Source organism: Trachypithecus francoisi, unplaced genomic scaffold (assembly GCF_009764315.1).
Source record: "Trachypithecus francoisi isolate TF-2019V2 unplaced genomic scaffold, Tfra_2.0 Lachesis_group1, whole genome shotgun sequence".
NCBI classification, from domain to species: domain Eukaryota; kingdom Metazoa; phylum Chordata; class Mammalia; order Primates; family Cercopithecidae; genus Trachypithecus; species Trachypithecus francoisi.
Window position 1 is genome coordinate 39,744,103 of NW_022681454.1, and position 23,892 is coordinate 39,767,994.

Sequence of the window (23,892 nt, forward strand, 5' to 3'; positions counted from 1 at the left end):
TAGGCCAGAGGTCAGCAAACTTCTTCTATGAAGGGCCACATGGTAAATATTTTAGGTTTTGTGGGTCATACAAATCACTGCTACAACTGCACAACTCTGCTGTTGTAGCATGAAAGCAGATATAAACAAAACGAAAATGAATGAACATGGCTGTGTTCCAATAAGATCTTACTTACATAAATAAGCAATGGTCCAAATTTGATTAACAAGCCATAGCTTCTTGACCCCTGCTCTACATTTTTATTTCATTGGCAAAGGATAAGATTTGCTTAAAATTAAGTTAACATTTCTATTTATTAAAAGAAGTCTATTTCCTACTACTAATAAAAATTCTCTCAAGTCCAGTGTGGTTGCTCATGCTTGTTATCTCAGCACTTTGGGAGGCTAAGACGGGAGATCGCTTGAGCCCAGGAGTTTGAGATAAGCCCGGGAAACATTGCAAAATCCTGTTTCTACAAAGAAAACTTAAAAAAAAAAAAAAAAAAAGTCAGGTATGGTGGCACATGCCTGTATTGCCAGCTACTTGGGAGGCTGAGGTAGGAGGATCACTTGAGCCCAGGAGACAGAGGCTACAATGAGGCAAGATCGTGCCGCTGCACTCCAGCCTAGGTGACAGAGTGAGACCCCGTCCCATAAACATACCACCAACCTACTTACCTAGCATATAAAAACCAAATATACTGTCTTAATCTGCCAAAATATACTCTCCTTTGCCACAGTCCCAGAATTTTTACAAACTACAGAATTTTATAAACTACATTTGAATAAAATAAATAATATTTAGATTCAAGAATTTAAAATTAATTGTATCTTTCTGTGAATGAGTACATATTTTTCCACTAATATCTGATAACAGGTTACTGAACCATTAGAAGAAAAAAGCAGGGGGGCAAATAACAACACTGGGGTAGGCTTGAGTAGAGCCCAGTGGTGGAGCTTGAGGGCAGCCAAGTCCTTCAGATTCTTAGGAGGATCTGGTGGAGATAAATAGAAAAAGGAAATGGGGAAGAATGATACACCTCTGAATCATCCTTTTCTTCTTAACATTAACCATATAGCTTCTGCCCAAATCTTTTTCTGAGAGTACCTAAGAAAAAGATACGATACGGATTCTGAAAAGAAATCCAAACTCCTATGTGTCACATCTATGTTAATAAGGAGGAAATACATTTCCTTTCCAAACACAATTAACCAAAAAGACAACACCCCTAACCCCTTACAATTCTCAGATTTGTGTGAATACGAAACATTTTCAGTTCCACTTGAATGAAACTCTTACATGATATGTTAATCAATATATTTTGTAAAAATAATAGCCACAAGACTAATGTATGTTAACCTATTTTATTTGAGGTGGAGAATGGTCATGGGAACAATCATATGGTATTGCAAATGGCCTGAAAACAATTGTTCATTCTTATGTGTAGCATGACTGTTAAATATTAACCTTTAATATCTTCATATTTTACAGACCTTATGTGCAGGAATGAGATTAATAAGAATGGAGTCCAATAACTCTTGAGTAACTCCATCACCTTCCATGATGATAGAACTCATCAAATCTAGCATGTGCATTTGTACCTTCTTATTGTGGCTATTGCTATAAAAAAAAAAAAACAGAATAAGTAGGAGGAAGAGGAAAAGAATAAGAGAATTCAAGCTTCCAATAGGAAATTAAACTTCCTAGTTTAAAACAACAATCTCACATGTAAAGGATTTTCACTTGAGGGACAGTGCCAATAATGGCAGAGAAATTTGGGGGGCTCTATTTTCTTTCTCCTTTTGTTGACTATTACAACAGTTGTAAGCTATTGTTGTATTTTATAAAAACAAACACAAACCTAATTTCTAATAAACTATATTTTCCTCAATTCACATTTTTTTAAAAAAGAAAAAGGCCAGGCACAGTGGCTCGTGCCTGTAATCCCAGCACTTTGGGAAACCGGGGCGAGTGGATCACCTGACATCAGGAGTTTGAGACCAGCCTGGCCAACATGGTGAAAACCCGTCTTTACAAAAATACAAAAATTAGTGGGGCATAGTGGCGGGCGCCTGGAATTCCAGCTACTGGGGTGGCTGAAGTGGAAGAATCACTTGAAACTGGAAGGCAGAGTTTGCAGTGAGCAGAGATCATGCCACTGCATTCCAGCCTGGGCGACAGAGTGAGACTCCATATCAAAAAAAAAGAAAGAAAGAAAAGAAAAGGAAAAGGAAAAAAAAGACCTTTAAAATAAATTAAGTCTCTATACAACTAGGATTCCAAGAGTAAATTAAATTCTGCCTAATAAAAATGTCAATTTTAGCCTGGGCAATGTGACGAAACTCTGTCTCTACAAAAAAATTAAAAATTAGCCAGGCGTGGTGGTGTGTCCTATAGCCCCAGCTACTCAGAAGGCTGATATGGGAGGATCACTTGAGCCCAGGAGGTCGAGACATCAGCAAGCCATGATTGTGCCACTGCACTCCAGCCTGGGTGACAGACCAAGACCCTGTTTCAAAACACACACACACACACGTCCACTTCAAAGAAAGGACACTTCTGCTTACATGTCCCAGATTTTTAAAGGTGATAAAATTTTAAGGAAACAAACAAAAAGTATGATAATAAAGGCAGACATTTTTTTCAACTCCCACACCTTAGGTCTTAATAAATTCCTCAAATTAAGATAAAAACCTATTTAAATACCCCCAAATGCATAAGCCAACATAAGCAATTATTGACGTATCATTGCCACTAGAAGTTTTAATTCACCAATACTGAAAATCAAAAGTTTCATCTAAAATGCTTTCAATAACTAGAAGGTTTTTCTGAAAATGTCATCCCAGTACCTCTCAAAGAATTTCAAACAGACAAATGAAAAATCAATAAAGTATAAAATATAAGGCCAAGAATCAGTTTCAAGTGCTTCCACAGTGAGGCCTGCCCTTTCTTGCTACTTTTGAACTTAGTCAGCATATGAAGAGGCCTGGGCTGACCTCCTGAATGGGTGAGACATGTGACTCAGTTCTATCACTTCAGTCCACCTCAGCCAACAGCCAGGTATCGGCCAGATATCCTGCCAACTGACTACAAACACAGGTGCAAATCCAACCCAAATAAAATCAACTGCCAAGCAGAATCATGAGCTAAATAAAATGGTGGCTGTCTTAAACTATCAAGTTTTAGGTTACTTTGTAATGCAGTAAAAGCTAATACAAAGGTAAGGTTTATATGTTCTATCATTTACTTTAAAGGCCTACTGCTAGTCAAATGCCACAGGAAGTTTTTTCTCATGCTGTCTTTCTACAAGCTTCTATCCTATGCCAAGCTGGAGTGATCCTTCCCTGTTTGTTTCAGGATCATGCTTAATCCTACCATTCCATCTAAGGAAAAAGAAAATATGATATAGCATTCATAAAAATCTCCAGAAAACTCTGGAAATGTGCTGTTCAATATGCAAGCCATTTGCCACATGTGGCTGGTGAACATGTGAAACATGACAAGGGCCACATGTTGGAATGAAAATACTTTTGGATACAGTGGAACAAATAAAATATATTATCAAAATGAATTTCACTTGTTTTTACTTTTCTATTAATGTGACTACTAGAAAACTTATGTGAAATATGTTTATATATAATGTAATGTTCTAGAACACATCTCATAGCAGTACTTGATTTACTGTACAAAAAACAAACCAGGCTGGGCATAGGAGCTCACACCTGTAAACCCAGCACTTTGGGAGGCTGAGGTGGGGGGATCACTGGAGGTCAAAAGTTTGAGACCAGTCTGGCCAACAGGGCGAAACTCTATCTCTACTAAAAATACAAAAATTAGCTGGGCGTGGTGGCACACACCTGTAGTCCCAGTTACTGAGGAGGCTGAGGCAGGAGGATTGCTTGAACTCGGGAGGTGGAAGTTGCAGTGAGCCAAGATGGAACCACTGCACTCCAGCATGGGTGACACAGAGCAAAACACTGTCTCAAAAACAAAACAAAACAAAACAACCCACACAGAAGAAAACAACAACAACAAAAAACTCCACACACACAAAAAACAAACCAAACAAAAACAAAAAAACTCACAAACCAAAAAACATGGGCTAAAATCAGAATTTGAGCCTCCTGTTCAGCAACTGGTCCTTGGGCAAGCCACTACACTTCCTGGCTCTGGATTAGTTTCCCTATTTCTATAAAGAGAAGGCCAATTTAGGCAATGTTTAAGACTTTTTTTCGGCCAGGCGCGGTGGCTCAAGCCTGTAATCCCAGTACTTTGGGAGGCCGAGGCGGGCGGATCACGAGGTCAGGAGATCGAGACCATCCTGGCTAACATGGTGAAACCCCGTCTCCACTAAAAAAATACAAAAAGCTAGCCGGGCGAGGTGGCCGGCGCCTGTAGTCCCAGCTACTCCGGAGGCTGAGGCAGGAGAATGGCGTGAACCCAGGAGGCGGAGCTTGCAGTGAGCTGAGATCCGGCCACTGCACTCCAGCCCGGGCGACAGAGCGAGACTCCGTCTCAAAAAAAAAAAAGACTTTTTTTCTAGGTCTAGAATAAGAAGTTGTCAAAGTTAGTGAGCTTAAAGACTGAGCTATTATGTCTCCCAGTACTAATGGTACATACAACATGCATAATTTCTACCTCATAACTTAATACTTCATTGTATTAATGTAAGGTTTTGGAGGATTTGCTTTACAACCATATGTGGTTGCCTCTATTAGATAGTAAGTTCCTTCAAAACAAGAGCACCACTTTATACTTCTCTACTGGTCCACAGCCTCCAGGACAGACTGGGGCACTGAAGGGCCAACCAGTAAACTGATAGCATAATTTAAAATGGTTGTAGAAGGTCAAAGGCAGTGTTCGAGACAACAGAATTTTTACTTTCCCCTTCATGTTAAGTTTTCTAAGGAAAACAATTCCTTATAACTCTGAAATATCTTAGTGTAGATGTAGGGTATACAACATCTGAATATATAAATCAAGAAAAAGAGACAAGCAGAAATGCTTAAAAAATAACTTACTTGATCACTGAGAAGAGAGTCCTAAAAAGCTGAATAAAAATTTCATTGCAATCTTCCAATTCAAAGCAGATGTTATATGATTTAACCCAAGCTAAATTCTTAAATAAATAAAAATAATTATTGAATTATACATATATAAACAGAATAGTTATATAATAAAAATACAGTAAAAATTAATTTTTAGAGTTAGAAACATATTAAAGTCTATAAAGACTCAACATATAAAATTTTAAGTGTTAATCACATATTCTGACCTTGAAAAAGATATATACCTGATGGCATCAATTTTCTCAAACTGAAAAATACTCAATCTTTTTAAGTTGGTAGATATATTTACACACAAAATTTAAGAAGCAGTTAAAAAATCTGTTTCTAGAATAAAAAATAGTAAAAATAGAAAGATACAAACAAAAGGCATAGTTTCAAATAATCTACAGTTTTTCCATCAGAATATACTTTATCTCTTCAGGATAGGAAGAAAAATAAAATAGTATTTTCCTTATGAAATGTAAAAGATATTATAGGCTTTGAATAAAACAAAAAGACTCATTTTACATTACAAAGTTAACATGAAGAATTTTCTATCATGTGAAATAATATAACAGTTATTAAATAAAGTTTTTTTTTTTACCTCTAATAAATAAAAGTATCTATTAAACTGTGGACTCTTTGTATCCTCCAAACCTTTTAATTGTCTGGTAATAAACAAAAAGATGTCCTGTTAAAAAAAAATAAAACATATTAGACACAAATACTTTTCTTTCACAACACACTAATAGTATGTAAATTTATTATTTGTGTACAAACTACAATAAAAGAAAATTCCCCTTTAGATGAATGTCTTGGGATTGGCCTAGTCTATTATTCAAAATGATTCAAAAGATCCAATCAAATAAAATTATACTCTCTAGAAGCAAAAATAAACCACAAATCTTTAGGCTTTCTCTTTCAGAGAGGACCACGGGCTCTGTATCTCATTATATTTTCTTCTACTATCGTGCTTTCACTTTACTCACTATCTCCACCTTGCATAGTGGCAAAAACTATCTTCATTTTAAGGAGTTGGATATGAGTATTTCCATTACTATTTCCTACAAGTAAACAGTAATTTTTAGCCAATGTTTTGAAGTTGATGTATGACTACGAAGTTGAGTGTGAAAAAAGGCAAAAGACTAGTCCAATGGTACTATGTTTCATGATGATAGTCTTTCATTTCTTAATAAGCTTTCTTTAGAAGTTTTAACTCATAGTAGTATCAATATAATACAAAATAATTTTAGGACTATTTTTTAAAGAAAGCAGCCTACAGGATTAAAATTTGCCAAGAATAAAATTATTCAAAATACAAAATCTCCTCGAGATCAATATGAGTTCCACAAACACTTGAACAAAGGCAGAATGACCAAGATGAGCTATAGTTTTGCACGCTGAATAACGTATAGGGGAAAACAGTCATATGAATATGTAAATTCTGGTATGCTATTATTTTAAAAAGTATCATTAATCTGCTATTTATCCCTGGAACATAGCCATCTGGGCTTTTGTGATGTATTAACCTGAAAATTGGATTTGAGCATACAGGGACTAGTTCTGAATCATACCTTTCTACGCTTCAAATCAACCAACCAACCAACCCAGTTATTTGTGGAAATACTAACTGAATGAATAATTTTGCAACTTATGATATATTCTTAAGATGAAGAGACTAATATGAAACCTATGTTCACAAAGGTAAAATATAAAAATAAAAGTATACCTTCTGAACAGCAGTGGAATGAAAAATATAATAAAATGAAAAAGACTATATTTACCTTAAGTTTATCATGGGAAGTATATGGAGCTTCCGGGGCATAGATACGAAAGATATCAGCCAAACAACATGCTACAAGGAGACGCACATCTTTATTGGGGTTCCTGAGGAAGAATTCAGATGCAAGATGCAAGGCTAGTGGGAGATACTGCTGTTTTTCATCTTCTGAGTCCTGATCCATATCCATAAAAGTTTTCACTACCATCTGTAAAAATGTACAAAAACACAAAAGAATCAACTCCTGGCATTTAGAAATCAGTGGAGGATGTAATTTTTTTTTTTTTTTTAAAGTCATTTCCATTAGCAATTGGTGGTCACCAGACAATTCACAGTCAACTTTTTATAAATCTTCATTTAAGAATTTCAGAAAAGATCACAAGCATGAAACAGCCAGTCTGAAAAACCCATAAACAAGTATCAACTTCTTAGACACATTATCTGAACTAGCACCTCATTTATGAAGAACTTAAGCCTCTTATTACTCATTTTAAATCTAGCCCAGGTAGTTTCTGGCCCCACGTGGACACTAATATTCATCTGATATTTGGCAACATCATTGACTACGTTTCTTTTATATTTTATGATTAAAGGTGCATTGTTTAGGCTCCTTAAAATTGCTATTTCATTTCATGCTTTAATGACTTTTACACTTCACAATAAAAAGTCATTTTCCAGGCTGGACAACATGGCAAGACCCTGTCTCTACAAAAAATACAAAAGCTAGCTGGGTATGGTAGCATGTGTCTGTAGTCCCAGCTGCATGGGAGGCTGAGATGGGAGAATCCCTTGAGCTCAGGAGGCGGAGATTGCAGTGTGCCAAGATGATACCACTGCACTCCAGACTAGGCGACAGAGACGCTGTCTTTAAAAAAAAAAAAAAAAAAAAAAGGCATTTTAGAATTATTTTAACGCAGTCGTATTCTAATTAAAAGATTTAAGTATAATTAACCTGTTGTTATTTATGGTTATAAACTTAACCAATACACACCTTGGAATCATTATAAAATGCAAAGAATCATGAAAAAAATAATAAAAGAAAAATCCATAATTTATCAACTCCAGAAACTACGATTCACATTTTTGTGTACTTTATTCTGGCCTGTTTTCTCTGTAATCATGCAAATAACTATAATTCTTTATGTACCAAATCACAATAATTTCTCCAGACCTTAAAAATTATTCTCTAATTATAAATCATAGTTTACTTAATCTGTGTGTCTTAAACTGAGTGTCAACTTGATTGGACTGAAGGATGCAAAGTACTAATCCTGGGTGTGCCTGTGTGTGTGTTGCCAAAAGAGATTACATTTGAGTCAGCGGGCTGGGGAAGGCAGGTCCACCTTAAGCTGGTGAGCACAATTTAATCAGCTTCCAGCAAATATAAAGTAGGCAGAAAAACGTGAAAAGGGAAAGCGGGACTAGCTTCCCAGCCTACATATTTCTCCCGTGCTGGATGCTTCCTGTCCTCAAACATCAGACTCCAAGTTCTTCGTTTTGGGACTCGGACTGGCTCTCCTTGCTCCTCAGTTTGCAGACAACCTATCGTGGGGCCTTGTGAATTAACACTTAATAAACTTGGTCATAACACTTTATGTATTATATTTTATTTGCTATTACATTATTTCTATTTCTTTGTAATTATATGAAAGAAACTGGCTTATAACTTCTAAAGACAACCGTATCAGGTTTTAGTACTAAATTATACTGGCTTGAAACAAAATAAGCAGTAATCCCTCTTTTTTTCTATTGCAGTATATCAAAAGTGTGCTGGTAAGGCTGGTCTTATTTCTTCCTTAAATATTTAGGAAAGTATAACTGATAAAAGAAGGAATCATAATGGAAATGAGAAAATATTTTGAACTGAATTATAATGTAAATATGAACTACCAAAACTCATAGGACGCACTTACCACTGTACTTAAAGAAAATTTATAATCTTAAATGTGTATTTTACAAAAGAAAGAATGAAAAATCCATCATCTATATTTCCATCTAGAGAAATTAGATAAATCCAAATAAACTAGAACCAGGGTTTGTGAAGCAAAAGACAGAGAAGGGCTGGGCGTGGTGGCTCACACCTGTAATCCTAGCACTTTGGGAGGCCAAGTCAGGAGGACTGCTTGAGCCCAGGAGTCCAAGACAAAGGTCTGGCTCTGCAGCCCGGGCTGGACAGTAGTACAATCTCAGTTCTGCAACTTCCACCTCCCAGGTTCAAGAGATCCTTCCACCTCAGCCCCCTGAGCAGCTGGTACTACAGGCACACGCCACTGCACCTGGCTAAGTTTTGTACTTTTTTTGTGTGTTTGTAGAGATGGGATTTTGCCATATGTTGCCCAGGCTAAAAAATATTTTCAAATTATTGCTATGTAATAAACTATCCCAAAACTCAGTGCCTTAAAACAATAACATTTATCACATGTAGTTGAAGAATTGGAAAGTGGCTTAGCTAAGTTGTGTGGGCCTGGAATCTCTCAAGAGGCTGTACCTGGTCAAGGCTGCAGTTACCTGAAGGCTTGACTGGGCATGGAGGGTGTGTTTTGAAGGTAACTCACTCTCATGGTTCTAAGTTGACACTGGCTGTTGTTGAAAGGCCTCAGTTCCTCACTACATGGGCCTTTCTTGACAGCTTGAGTGAAAAGGCAGTTCGTTGGTTTTCCCCTGGTGCAAGATCCAAGAGAGCAAATCTGAAGTGGTAGTCTTTTATGATCTAATCTTGAAAAGCATACATTGTCACTTCTACCACAGCCTGTTGGTTACTCAGGTCAGCCCTGTTCAGTGTTGTAGGGAGTAAATACAAGGAAATAAGGATCATTCAGGGCTATATTGAAGGTTATATGATACAATGCCTTCTCATATATATACCTTGTATAGTCTTCTCCCACAATGACTCTGGATTTGGCCATGTGACTTTTTTTTTTTTTAAAGAAAGTCTTGCTCTGTCGCCCAGGCCAAACTGCAGTGGCATGATCTTGGTTCACTGCGATCTCTGCCTCCCAGGTTCAAGAAATTCTCCTGCCTCAGCCTCCTGAGTAGCTGGGAACTACAGGCACTTGCCACCACATCTGGCTAATTTTTGCATTTTTAGTAGAGACAGGATTTCACCACGTTGGCCAGGCTGGTCAACCTCCCGACCTCAGGTGATCCACCTGCCTCAGCCTCCCCAAATGCTGGGATTACAGGCATGAGCCTCCATGCCCAGTCTAGGTGACTTATTTTGACCAAAGAGACATTAGTCAGCCTGATGCAAGAACAGGCCTGATAAGCATTTGTACATTGAGACTGCAATGCCCCTATGGGAATGTACCCACCATGCTATTAGGAATCCCAGACTATTCAAAAAACAGAGGCTGTGTATATCACATAGATAGACTACGTGGAAGAGAACTAAGGTGACCTCATTGAGCGGTCATCTAAATTTAGCCACAAGAGTGGCCCTGTAGAAGCAAAGTAGAGCTTCATAAATACACACAATGAAGGGGAGAAAACCTGTGGTGGCTGTGAAGGTCCTGATGCCATGTATGTCAAACTGGTATCTTCCGATGGTCATGAATTTATTACAAAAAGAGAACATGCGGTGCTAAGCGCGGTGGGTCACACTTGTAATCCCAGCACTTTGGGAGGCTGAGGCAGGCGGATCATGAGGTCAGGAGTTCGAGATCAGCCTGGCCAATATGGTGAAACCCCATCTCTACTAAAAATAAAAAAACAGGCCGGGCGCGGTGGCTCAAGCCTGTAATCCCAGCACTTTGGGAGGCTGAGACGGACGGATCACAAGGTCAGGAGATCGAGACCATCCTGGCGAACACAGTGAAACCCCGTCTCTACTAAAAATACAAAAAACCAGCCGGGCGAGGTGGCGGGCGCCTGTAGTCCCAGCTACTCGGGAGGCTGAGGCAGGCGAATGGCCGGAACCCAGGAGGCGGAGCTTGCAGTGAGCTGAGATCCGGCCACTGCACTCCAGCCTGGGCGACAGAGCAAGACTCCGCCTCAAAAAAAAAAAAAAAATTAGCCGGGCCTGGTGGTGCGCGCCTGTAATCCTAGCTACTCAGGAGGCTGGGGCAGGAGAATCGCTTGAACCCAGGAGGCGGAGGTTGCAGTAAGCTGAGATCACACCACTGCACTCCAGCCTGGGCTACAAGAGCAAGACTCCATTTCGAAAAAAAAGAGAGAGAGAGAGAACATGCACTAACATGAGGAACAATCAAAAGCCATGTTGAAGCCGAGCACAGTGGCTCATGCCTATAATCCCAGCACTTCGGGAGGCTGAGGTGGGTGGATCACATGAGGTCAGGAGTTCGAGACCATCCTGACCAACATGGTGAAACCCTGTCTCAACCAAAAATACAAAAATTAGCCAGGTATGGTGGTGGGTGCCTATAGTCCCAGCTACTCGGGAGGATGAGGCAAGAGTATCACTTGAATCTGGCAGGCAGAGATTGCAGTAAGCCAAGATTGTGCCATTGCACTCTAGCCTGGGTGACAAAAGCAAAACTCTGTCTCAAAATCAAAACCAAAACATGTTGAGTGACCCAGATCAGTTTGCTGAGAATGAAATCATTGAGGGCAATTTTAGAGAGATCTGTTCATGTGTGCTATCAAAAGTATGTATTATCAAGAATGGTGGCTTGCACTTATAATCTCAGCTACCTGGGAGGCTGACACAAGATGACTGCTTGAGCCCAGAAGTTCTAGGCTGCAGTGAGCTATGATCATACCAATGCACTCCAGCCTGGTGACAGAACAAAACACTATCTCTAGAAAAGTAAGAGTTAAAGTATGCATATATTTTACCTAGAAGGTTCGCTACACTAACAGTTCCACTGAGATTTCTGAATTCCCAATTGCACTTTATACTACACTGGAACAGCTGATGCAGACTTCCCAGATTGTTATTAAATTAAAATAAACTGTTTAAAAAAAAAAAAAAAACTGAGCCCGGCAGGCACCACATGGAAAAGAAGGACCACAAAGTCTATTCACAGAATTGTAAGAAACAATTATTCATTTTAAGCCACTAGATTTTGCTTTACCACACAGGAACACAAATGAAATTCCATTCATTCTTCTCTATTTTTAAATATGTCATTCTGTGCACATTTTTAATGTGCTGTACTGAGGCTAAAAACTACATTTCCTAGATTCCCTTGCAATGGAGTTGAAGTCGTAATTCTGGTATAGCCCGTCAGAGGCACTTATTCAAGATTTGGAAGGTGAAAGTTCAGAAGAGGTGGTGGTGTAGTTTCTGCTGTTGTCATATGGCAAGTATGGAGTGAGGTGTTGTGTGTGTGTGTGCGGGCATGCACATACACAGCAGCTTTCTACTGACTGGCTGTTAGTACTGTGAAGACAGAGGGAAGAATCATCCATTTTGTGCTGGTACTAATCTATTAAACTGCGTGAGGCTCTGTAGCAAATTATACCAATGGTGACTTCCTAATCACTGGATTACGGCTAAAAGTGTGTCTCTACTTAAGAGCTCCAGGGTGGCTTCCTGACTTCCCCCCCTTCTGATTAGAGCACAGGATTCAGCTCTTCTTGTGGGCCAGCTATATGAAGTGTTCTGGGAGTCTAGTCCTGTAAGCCTGAATTAAGGGTGCTCTTCCAGCAATTCCAAATCACTTTTTAAATACCAAGTTCCCTGTCTGCTTAAAATAACATAACTAAAGCTTGACTGGTATTTGAAACATGACTCTGATTTTCTCAGATCCTTAAACGTGTCAGAATCCCCTGTGCCCTTTGGGCCTTTTAAAATGCTATTGGCTCTTTGTAGACTAATCTCCTCTTACCTCATCTATCATACACTTATGAGAAACAATTTCTTGGTATGTCTGTGTGAGGTTTTTTTCCTGTGGATTGTGTTTTAATACCCTCTGGCTATTTATCTATTGCGGTCTTAGTATTTCTTTTTGTCTTCGAAGAAACGAGCAGGAAAAAATCAAAGTATTTTGCCCACAGCTAGGTTTTTATAATATTGATAAAAAAGAAACACTAACACCAATACTATTAATAATGATTAACATTTACTGAATATTTACATTCCAGCACTCTATAAATATTATTTTTTGAGACAAATTAACTCAAAATTAAGCATCTCTTCATGTATTTGCCATCTACTCTACATTTTCTTGGTGATGTGCCTCTCCAAATCTCTTTTCGTTTTTCCTTATGTGTTTTCAGCTGTCATATATTCTGGGTACCAATCCTTTATCAGATATGTATATTGCAAATATTTTCTCCCAGTCTGAGGCTTGTCTTTAACAGCATAGAAAAATTTAATTGATGAAGGATTAATTAATGTAATCTAACTTTATCAACTATTTTCTTTTATGGTTTGTGCTTTGTGCGTCCTACCTAAGAAATCATTACCTAACCAAAACTTGCAAAGATTTTCTCTGTTGTGGTTACATACATACATACATAGGTTTAAAAATTTGCTAGAATAACTCACAACTCAAGGAAAGCACTATATTTTTATTTATTTATTTATTTGAGACGCAGTTTCACTGTCACCCAGGCTGGAGTGCAGTGGCGCAATCTCGGCTCATTACAAACTCCGTCCCCTAGGTTCAAGTGATTCTCATGCCTCAGCCTGCCCTAATAGCTGGGTGAATACCACTATGTCTGGCTAATTTTTTTGTATTTTTAGTAGAGATGGGGTTACGTCATGTTGGCCAGGTGGGTCTCGAACTCCTGCCCTCAGGTGATCTGCCCACCTTGGCCTCCCAAAGTGCTGGGATTACAGGTGTGAGGCACTGCACCCAGCCTGAAAGCACTATGTTTATTGTCACAGTTTTATTATAAAGGAAATACTTGGAAGCCTAAACAGGATTGAGCAGGCTTGATCTTGGATGGTAGACCACTGGGGCATACCAGGTGCTAGAAAGAAAAAGAAACAGAAAATAACAAGGTGGAAGAAGAGTATATAACGTAAGAACAGTCAAACTGAAGAGATACGTAAGCCAAAGTCTTGGGGGTAAAGAGGGGTGTGTGGATGGGATGGGGACACAGAGCTTTATGCCCTTTTCTCATGGAATCTGGACGTGTCATCCTCCCAGCATATCACTGTGTTCACCAACCAGTAACCTCCCCTGAGCTTTAGTGTTTACAGGATTCACTGGGCTTTACGACACAGGCATGAATGATAAAATCAAGACTGAACTCAATCTCCAGCCTCCCTCTCCTCCTGGGAGAAAGTTCCAATCCTCTAATTTAAGTGACCAGCCCCATTCTGAAGTTATCTAGTGGCACTGCCAGAGGGTGCCTCATTAGTGTAACAAAGACACTCTCACTTGGGAAGTTCCAAGGGTTTTTGAGGCTCTGTGCCAAGAATCAGAACAAAGATCAGACAATTATATGTCATATAATTTAAATATGTCCAAATTATTGTACAGTAATTCAATTATACCTCAATATAGCTATTACAATTTTTTTTCTAATTTTATTTTTTGAGAAAGGTTCTTACTCTGTTGCCCAGGATGGATTACAGTGGTGTCATCAGTGCTTACAACAGCCTCAACCTCCCTGGCTCAAGGGATCCTCCTGCCTCAGTCTCCTGAGTAGTTGGGACCACAAACGAATGTCACTATGCGCAGCTAATTTTTACTTATTACTATTGGCAGAGATGGGGTCTTGTTACGTTGCCTAGGCTGGTCTCCAATTCTTGGCCTCAGGCAATTCTCCTGCCTTGACTTCCCAAAGTGGTATGAGTTACTGTGTCTGGCCAAATGAACTTTTTGTAAATCCAACATAGCAAATGAGAACTCTCACTCACTTTTTTTTTTTTTTTGAGACGGAGTCTTGCTCTGCCGCCCAGGCTGGAGTGCAGTGGCCGGATATCAGCTCACTGCAAGCTCCGCCTCCCGGGTTTACGCCATTCTCCTGCCTCAGCCTCCCGAGTAGCTGGGACTACAGGCGCCCGCCACCTCGCCCGGCTAGTTTTTTTGTATTTTTTTAGTAGAGACGGGGTTTCGCCGTGTTAGCCAGGATGGTCTCGATCTCCTGACCTCGTGATCCACCCGTCTCGGCCTCCCAAAGTGCTGGGATTACAGGCTTGAGCCACCGCGCCCGGCCTCTCACTCACTTTTTAATTGAAATGTAAGTTGGTACAACCACTTTGGTGCTTTCAGTTAATCAGAAGACATGCATGACCAATGATCCAACAATTTCACCTCTGGTGGTGCCCTAAAGCAGCTAGAGTATGTATACAAGGATGACTGGAGTGTTACGTTTAGCCTAAAGCTGCCTCCTTGCATAAATTCAGCCTAAAGGATTCTCCATACATAGTGAGCTGTACCTAACCAGATTATAAAAAGACTAACCTACTCTCCTGCCAACCACACAGAATTGTGGCCAATCATGGGTGGCCAATTGTTAAAACTGTGATCAAATAAGGCAAATGCTGAGTTGTAACCAATTCAGCTATTTCTGTACCTCACTTTCGTTTTCCGTATATCACTTTCCTTTTTCTGTTCATAAATGTTACCGACCACTTGGCAGCTCTGGAACTATTCTGAACCCACTCGAGTTTGAAGGGACTGCCCAGTTTGTGAATCATTCTTTGCTCAATTAAATTCTGTTAAATTTAATGTGCCTGGGCCGGGCACGGTGGCTCACGCCTGTAATCCCAGCACTTTGGGAGGTCGAGGTGGGTGGATCACCTGAGGTCAGGAGTTTGAGACCAGCCTGGCCAACATGGCGAAAACCTGTCTCTACTAAAAATACAAAACTTAGCCAGGCATGGTGGCAGGTGCCTGTAATCCCAGCTACTTGGGAGGCTAAGGCAGAAGAATCGCTTGAACCTGGGAGGCAGAGGTTGCAGTGAGCCGAGATCGCGCCGTTGTACTCCAGCCTGGGTGACAGAGCAAGACTCTGTCTCAAAAATAATAACATATCTGAAGTTTTTATTTTAACAGCAGCAATGTGGTTTGTAAAAGCCAAAAATCTACAAGTGAAAAATGTCAACAGAAGACTGATTAAACTGTATAATGAAATACTATATAGTTAGGCCGGGCACAGTAGCTCATGCCTGTAATCCCAGCACTTTGGGAGGCTGAGGCAGATGGATCATGAGATCAGGAGATCAAGACCATCCTGGCCAACATGGTGAAACCCCATCTCTAGTAAAAATACAAAAATTAGCTGGGCATGGTGGCACATGCCTGTAATCCCAGCTACTCAGGAGGCTGAGGCAGGAGAATTGCTTGAACCAGGGAGTCCGAGGTTGCAGTGAGCCGAGATCGCACCACTGCACTCCAGCCTGGCGACAGAGCGAGACTCCATCTAAAAAAAAAAAAAATAAATAAAAAAAAAGCAGTAACATGAAACTCAAACATAACACTGAAGACACAGTAACACAAGGAACCATATAGTATGATTCTAGCCATATAAAACTGAAAAAGTAAAACTAGAAAAAAGCTATTCATGTTGGCCAATGCCTGTAGCCCCAGCTACTTGGGAGGCTGAGGCAAGAAGATGCCTTAAGCCCAGATCAAGGCTATGGTTGAGCTATGGTTGTACATTGTACAGTGGCTCATGCCTGTAATCACACTTTGGGAGGTCGAGGCAGGAAAACTGCTTGAGCCCAAGTGTTGGAGACCAACCTGGGCAACATAACAAGACCTCATCTCTACCAATAATAATAAATAAAAGCTAGGTGTGCATGGTGACATGCTCCTGTAGTACCAGCTACTTGGGAGAATGAGGCAGGAGGATCGCTTGAACCTGGCAGGGTGAGGCTGTAATGAGCTCTGATCACACCACTGCAGTCCAGCCTGGGCGACACAGTGAGACCCTTTCTCGAAAAATAAAATAAAAAAAAAATTTTTTTAATAGCTTTACTGGGGCTGGGTGAGGTGGCTCATGCCTTAATTCCAGCACTATGGGAAGCCAAGGCAGGTAGATCACTTGAGGTCAGGAGTTGGAGAGTAGCCTGGCCAACATGCTGAAACCCTTCTCTACTAAAAATACAACAATTAGTCAGGCATGGTAGCACACGCCTGCAGAAATCCCAGGTACTCGGGTCACTGAAGCAGGAGAATCGCTTGAACCCAGGAGGCAGAGGTTGCAGTGAGCTGAAATTGCACCACTGCATTCCAGCCTGGATAACAAAACAAGACTTCATTTCCAAAAAAAACCAAAAACAAACAAACAAAAAATAGTTTTATTAAGGTATAGCTCAACTACTGTACAATAATTTGGATATATTTAAATTGAGCTATGGTTGTACCAGTGTACTCTGGCCTGGGCAACAGAGACTCTGTCTAAATAGAGTGAAAAACAAAACTAGAAAACAATGAAACTGGCCAGGAGCAGTGTCTCACACCTGCAATCCCAGCACTTTGGGAGGCCAGGGCAGGAGAATCACTTGAAGTCAGGAGTTTGAGATGAGCCTGGCTAACATGGCGAAACCCCATCTGTTCTAAAAATACAAAATTTAGGCCGGGCGCGGTGGCTCACGCCTGTAATCCCAGCACTTTGGGAGGCCGAGGTGGGTGGATCACAAGGTTAGGAGATCGAGACCATTCTGGCGAACACAGCGAAACTCCGTTTCTACTAAAAATACAAAAAATTAGCCGGGCGTGATGGCGGGCGCCTGTAGTTCCAGTTACTGGAGAGGCTGAGGCAGGAGACAGGAGAATGGTGTGAACCCGGGAGGCGGAGGTTGCAGTGAGTCGAGATCGCGCTACTGCACTCCAGCCTGGGAGACAGAAACAGACTTCACCTCAAAAACAAAAACAAAAACAAAATTTAGCCAAGCATGGTGGCAGGTGCCTGTAATCTCAGCTACTTGGAAGGCTGAAGTGAGAGAATCACTTGTGCCCGGGAGGTGGAGGTTGCAGTGAGCCAAGATTACGCCACTGCACTCCAGCCTGGGTGACAGAGCGAGACCCTGTCTGGAAGAAAAAAGAAAAGAAAAAAAGAATCTATTATTTTTAGAGATATATAGTGAAAATATCAGAAAACCAAGGAGACTGCATTAACATGGTAATGGAGGAATTACGTATGAAGGAAGAAGCTTACAACTGAGGGGAACACACAACTTCTGGGGGTGCTGATGATATTCTATTTATTCATATATTCACTTTGTGGTTATTTACCAAACTGCATTTGTTTTATGCACCTTTTATGTTACATTTCAGATATATAAGAATCTAAAGATATGTAAGAATTTTAGATACATAAGAATCTCAGGTTCTCTTTAAAGCAATTAATCTAATCACCTTTTAGATAATTTAGGGGCTTCAGAAATGTGAACTCCTTCACATAAAAATAGAGAGGAGGAGGAACAGGAAAGAAAGAGAGGAAGAAACAGACCCACAGACTTTTATTTTATTTTAATTTTCTGGAGACAAGGTCTTGCTTTGTTACCCAAGCTGGAGCGCAGAGGTGTGAACAGGACTCACTGCAGCCTCCACTTCCAGGGCTCAAGCAATCCTCCCACTTCAGCCTCCCGAGTAGCTGAGGCTACAGGCATGCGCCACTATGCCTGGCTAATTTTTAGTGTCTTTTTGTTTGTTTTTATTTTTGTAGAGACAGGATTTCATCATGCTGCCCAGGCTGACTCAAACTCCTGGGCTCAAGCAATCCGCCCATCTCGGCCTCCCAAAGTCCTCAAATTACAGGCACGAGCCACTATGCTCAGCCTAGAGATATTAACTGAAGAAACATAATGAGTTAATGGTAGGTCTAGAACTGAAAACTAAAACCCAGGTTTCAGTAATGCCAATCTAATAACTTGAAAGGACACCATTTTAACTCATATGCTGTAAAAGCACTGTTTCTCTTCTTAGTTTTACTTTTCTTCACTTTTCTTACATTTTACTTGCTTACTCTGTCTTTCCTGCACTAGACTTTTAAGTTCTGTGAAGGCAATAGATTTAAATTTTGTCTGTGTAGTCCTAGAGTCTATAAAAAATGTGCCTCGGCCGGGCCGGTGGCTCAAGCCTGTAATCCCAGCACTTTGGGAGGCCGAGACGGGTGGATCACGAGGTCAGGAGATCGAGACCAACCTAGCTAACACGGCGAAACCCCGTCTCTACTAAAAAATACAAAAAACTAGCCGGGCGAGGTGGCGGGCGCCTGTAGTCCCAGCTATTTGGGGGGCTGAGGCAGGAGAATGGCGTAAACCCAGGAGGCGGAGCTTGCAGTGAGCTGAGATCCGGCCACTGCACTCCAGCCTGGGCGACAGAGCGAGACTCCGTCTCAAAAAAAAAAAAAAAAAAATGTGCCTCATACAGAGTAAGTACTCAGTATTTCTTGAATTAATGAAACTACTATCCCAGAAAACTTTACATGTACACCAATCTTTCAAAAACAAAAATTCACCTGTCAGGTGTAACGATAATGTGAGTTCTGAATTAAACAGGCCATCTAATTTTTATATTAAAATGGCAGTTTACTCACTAAGCATATACATGGACTGCCAGCTAAGACTGAGAATGAACAACCTATTTGCCAACATGTGACTCTTTGCAGCTTCCTTTCCTATTTTGTACCATTATTTCTAACATAGCCCTTTTATTTATTTAATACACATTCAAGGTGAACACTTAAGGCAGGTGGTGCAGGAGCATAGTGAATGCATAAAGCCATTAGAATTGAATACACATAAACTGATATTGGAGTTTAGCACATTAGAGCAACTTTTGGGCCTAAAGCTCTAAGTTCAAGTGGCTTACTGACCAAGTTTATCACATCATTATTATGCCTTTTCATTGCACCTAGATTGTAAATTCCTTTTAAGAAAACCTCACAGGCAGGAGTGGTGGCTCATGTCTGTAATCCCAGCACTTTGGGAGGCTGAGGAGGGAGGAGCTCTTGAGGCCAAGAGTTCAAGGCTGCAGTGAACTATAATTGCACCACTGCTGCTCCAGCCTGAACCACAGAGCAAGATCCTATCTCAGCAACAACAAAAACAGCGAGCTAGTTTCATACTGAATAAAGTTGGTAACATTTAGATTCCACTGCCAAAATGCCTAGTTTAGGCCCTTAATGCATCATATCCAACTTGAGTCTCTTTAGATTTTAAAACCAAACACAGTGCTCCTAAATTAATGTTATCCCAACTCAAACAGTGATTTCCTGTTGCCGAATTCCTTACATTTTAAACATCATAATCAATTTTATAATTCTGTTTGCCTTTTCCATGTGTATACTTACGCATATGTATACGTTTATATATAATTATAAAACATTATGTAATGTCAACTCTCCACTCTAGTCAAACTGGGTTAATTCATTATCTTCCAAAAATATCTTGAGCCTCTTTACAGCTTTACACAGAAAAAAGAAAGCTCACAGAGTTTGACACTTTTTAAAATATGTGAGTATGTCCTAGAATTGCTTCTGCTCCTCAATACAAGCCACCCTACCCAAACATATGCTTTTACTAAATTCTTACCCATCCTTAATGTTTTTGCCCAAATTCCATTTTTTCTTGAGACAGGGTCTCACTCAGTCACGTAGGCTAGAGTGCAGTGGCATAATCACAGGTCACTACAGCCTTAAGCTCTCAGCCTCCGGAGTAGCTCGGACTAAAGTCATGCACCACCACACTCACCTAATTTTTGTATCTTTTGTAGAGACGGGTTTTGCCATGTTGCCCAGACTAGTCTTGGACTCCTGGGCTCATCAAGCAATCCACCTGCCAAGGCCTCCCAATGTGCTAGGACTACAGGTCTGAGTCACTACGCCCAGTCAACTTCCTCTTCTGAAGGGATCACTGACTCCTTTGTACTGGAAACACTGTACCAATTATGAAGCAATTGTTTTACAGCATCTAATGCTGTGATCATTAGTATAAAAATCATGTCTTCTCAAGACACTAATCCCAGCACTTTGGGAGGCTTAAGTGGGAGGATCATTTGAGGCCAGAAGTTCAAGGCTGCAGTGAACTCCTAAAGGATCTCCTAAAGGATGGGGGCTGTGTTTTACATATTCCACATCTGCCTTACACACTAAGATGTATGTACAAGATGTTTTCTGAAGGAATGAAATTTATTAGTATATTTTTTACACGTTCTAGATTTCAGTGACTGACCAAGTCTGAGAACAGAAATGCCTCCAAAACTTGCATTTGGCATTTTTCTAATAAACCAGCATAGATTACTTGAATATATAATTTATTACTAATATATTTAGTCAAGGTTAGCATTACTTAATAAGACAAAGTTATTATTTCATACCTAAATTGTGTGGTACAGAAAAATTAGATGCCACACATTTTACTACCTTCTTCCTGAACCCCAAACCCAATTCTATTTTAAAGATACATTCTGGCCAGGTGCAGTGACTCACGCCTGTAATCTCAGCACTATGGGAGGCCAGGGCAGGCAGATCACTTGAGGTCAGGAGTTTGAGACCGGCCTGGCCAACATGGTGAAACCCCATCTCTACAAAAAATACAAAAAAAAAAAAAAACTAGCCAGGTGTGGTGGTGTGCACTTGTAATCCCAGCAACTTGGGAGGCTGAGGCACAAGAATGACTTGAACCTGGGAGGTAGAGGTTGCAGTGAGCCAAGATCGTATCATTGCACTCCAGCCTGGGCGACAGTGAGACTCCATATCAAAAAAAAAAAAAAAAAAAAAAGATCCATTGTATCAGACCTAAACCATTTAACAAGCACATACTACAAAATACAGTATTAATCATTATGGAAAGTTTCTAATGTAGGTTAAAAGGGTTTACTCCATTTATTTCTGCCTTCCAGATAACCCACAAATAAGATTCTTAAAAATTACCAGGATACTGACTGTAACAGAACAATCATCATAGAAGTTATTTTTAGCCTCAAGGGGAATTCATAAGGTCCTAAAACACTGAGTAGCCTTAAAGGCTGAGAGTTTGGCCGGGCACGGTGGCTCACGCCTGTAATCCCAGCACTCTGGGAGGCCGAGGTGGGTGGATCACCTGAGGTCAGGAGTTTGAGACCAGCCTAACCAACATGGAGAAACCCCGTCTCTACTAAAAATACAAAAACTTGGCCAGGCTTGGTGGCACATGCCTGTAATCCTAGCTATTCGGAGGCTGAGGAAGGAGAATCGCTTGAACCCAGGAGGCAGAGGTTGCGGTTAGCCAAGATCACGCCATTACACTCCAGCCCGGGCAACAAGGGTGAAACTCCATCTCAAAAAAACAAAATTTTAAAAAGGCTGAGAGTTTGATACGTGCATGGCGGGTTCAAAGGCTTTGAGACTTGGTTTTAACATAACCTCAGATGCTCTCTAATCTTCAGGTATTTGTGAGATGGAAGAATAAAGTGAGTGAAGACAATATGACACAAACCAATCATTCTATACTTTGACCCTCATATAATAAATTCTCTATTCTTTTTTTCTTTACAACACAATTTCAATTTTATTTTCTTTATGAATTCTCAATTCTTAAAGCCCATTTTTTTATGGGAACTACTTGCAATAGTACTAATAGTTAACATGTATTGTGTTCCTGCTATGTGTGAGGCACATTTCAAGTAATTTAAATACACTATTAACTTATGTAATACAATGATACCTAAGAGAAGCATTATTATTAATACCCCCGTTTAACAGATAAGGAAACAGGCCAAGTAAGTTGTGCAAGGGCATAAAAATTTAAATGCAGGCAACATAGCTAGTCAATCACTACTTAGTACTCTTACCTAGATGTTATATATAGAAGGAGGAATGCTTACCCAAATGACTACTGAAATACACACATTATACTATAAAAACTGTACTGTATTAGTTATAACTACTAAGTGATTGTTTCTAGGCAAACTCAAAAAGCCCACTTTGTCACAATTTAGTTAGATGAAGACTACAGTAGAAAATTTAGATGGGAGCATCTAGCAACTTAATAGATCTCTTAATCCATTAATTGAATGTCAAGTACCCTGGCTTTCCTTTTCCTTCATGAAAAAAAAAACTCGTTTGCCTTATGCTTAAAATGATCAAACATTATGTAAGGTGTTTTTGCTCAAAAATAAAATAAAACACAGCAGTTTTTCTAAGGTTAAATGGATTAAGAGTTGAAAGAAAAAAAGGAGGACAGGCACAGTGGCTCACTCCTGTAATCCTAGCACTTTGGGAGGCTGTGGAAGGTGGATCACTTGAGGTCAGGAGTTTGAGACCAGCCTGGCCAACAAGGCGAAATCTCATCTCTACTAAAAACACAAAAATTAGCTGGGCATGGTGGCAGGTGCCTGTAATCCCATATACTCAGGAGGTTGAGGCAGGAGAATCGCTTGAACCCAGAAGGCGGAGGTTACAGTGAGCTGAGATCATATCACTGCACTGCAGCCTGGGTGATGGAGTGAGACTCCATCTCTCCATCTCAAAAAAAATAAAAAGAAAGAAAGAAAAAAAGGAAAGGAAAAGAGATTCAAGCCGACAAGTGTACACATGTGGGAAAAAGATGGAATTAATTACGGCACTGAAGCAGTGAGAGAGGAAAATCAACAGTAAGTATAGGGAAATTCCCCTACAGGCACAATGAAAAGGGGGTGGTGGGAAAAAGTAGACAGTGGCAGAGAAGCAGAAGTGCCTTCCTATATCAGTTGCCAAAAATATTACCACCCAGAAGAACTTGATGGCAGCTAGAGAAAGGGCAACAAAAAGCTGGTTCTTTGAAAACATCAACAAAATTGACGACTTTTCAGCTAGACTGACCAAGAAAAAAAGACTAAATTACTAGATTAAGAATGAAAATAGACAAGTTACTAATTCCCTTATAGAAATAAAACCCATTGGCCGGGCGTGGTGGCTCATGCCTGTAATCCCAGCACTTTGGGAGGCCAAGACAGGCAGATCACTTGAGGTCAGGAGTTAGAGACCAGCCTGGGCAATATGGTGAAACCCCGTCTCTACTAAAAACACAAAAAATTAGTCAGGCGTGGTGGCGGGCACCTGTAATCTCAGCTACTTGGGAGCGTGAGGCAGGAGAATCACTTCAACCCGGGAGGTGTGGGTTGCAGTAGCCAAGACGACACTATTGCACTCCAGCCTGGGCATTGCAGAGACTGTGTCTCGGAAAAAAAAGAAATACATAAAACTGATCATAAAGGATTACTATAGGCTGGAAGTGGTGGCTCACACCTGTGAAA

At 40.3% G+C, this 23,892-nt stretch overlaps 1 protein-coding gene across 3 annotated transcripts in view; it reads right to left on the minus strand.

Annotated features, from left to right (window-relative positions):
• Nucleotides 1-23,892, minus strand: part of PDS5A (PDS5 cohesin associated factor A) — a 170,088-nt gene that overhangs the window by 105,898 nt on the left and 40,298 nt on the right. For all 3 annotated transcript variants that reach the window (XM_033214029.1, XM_033214030.1, XM_033214031.1), the window contains 4 exons: nucleotides 6,813-7,016; nucleotides 5,633-5,719; nucleotides 5,002-5,099; nucleotides 1,474-1,600 (listed from right to left, as the gene is read on the minus strand). In XM_033214029.1, the coding sequence (XP_033069920.1) occupies nucleotides 1,474-1,600; nucleotides 5,002-5,099; nucleotides 5,633-5,719; nucleotides 6,813-7,016 (516 nt within the window). The remainder of the gene's footprint in view (nucleotides 1-1,473; nucleotides 1,601-5,001; nucleotides 5,100-5,632; nucleotides 5,720-6,812; nucleotides 7,017-23,892) is intronic.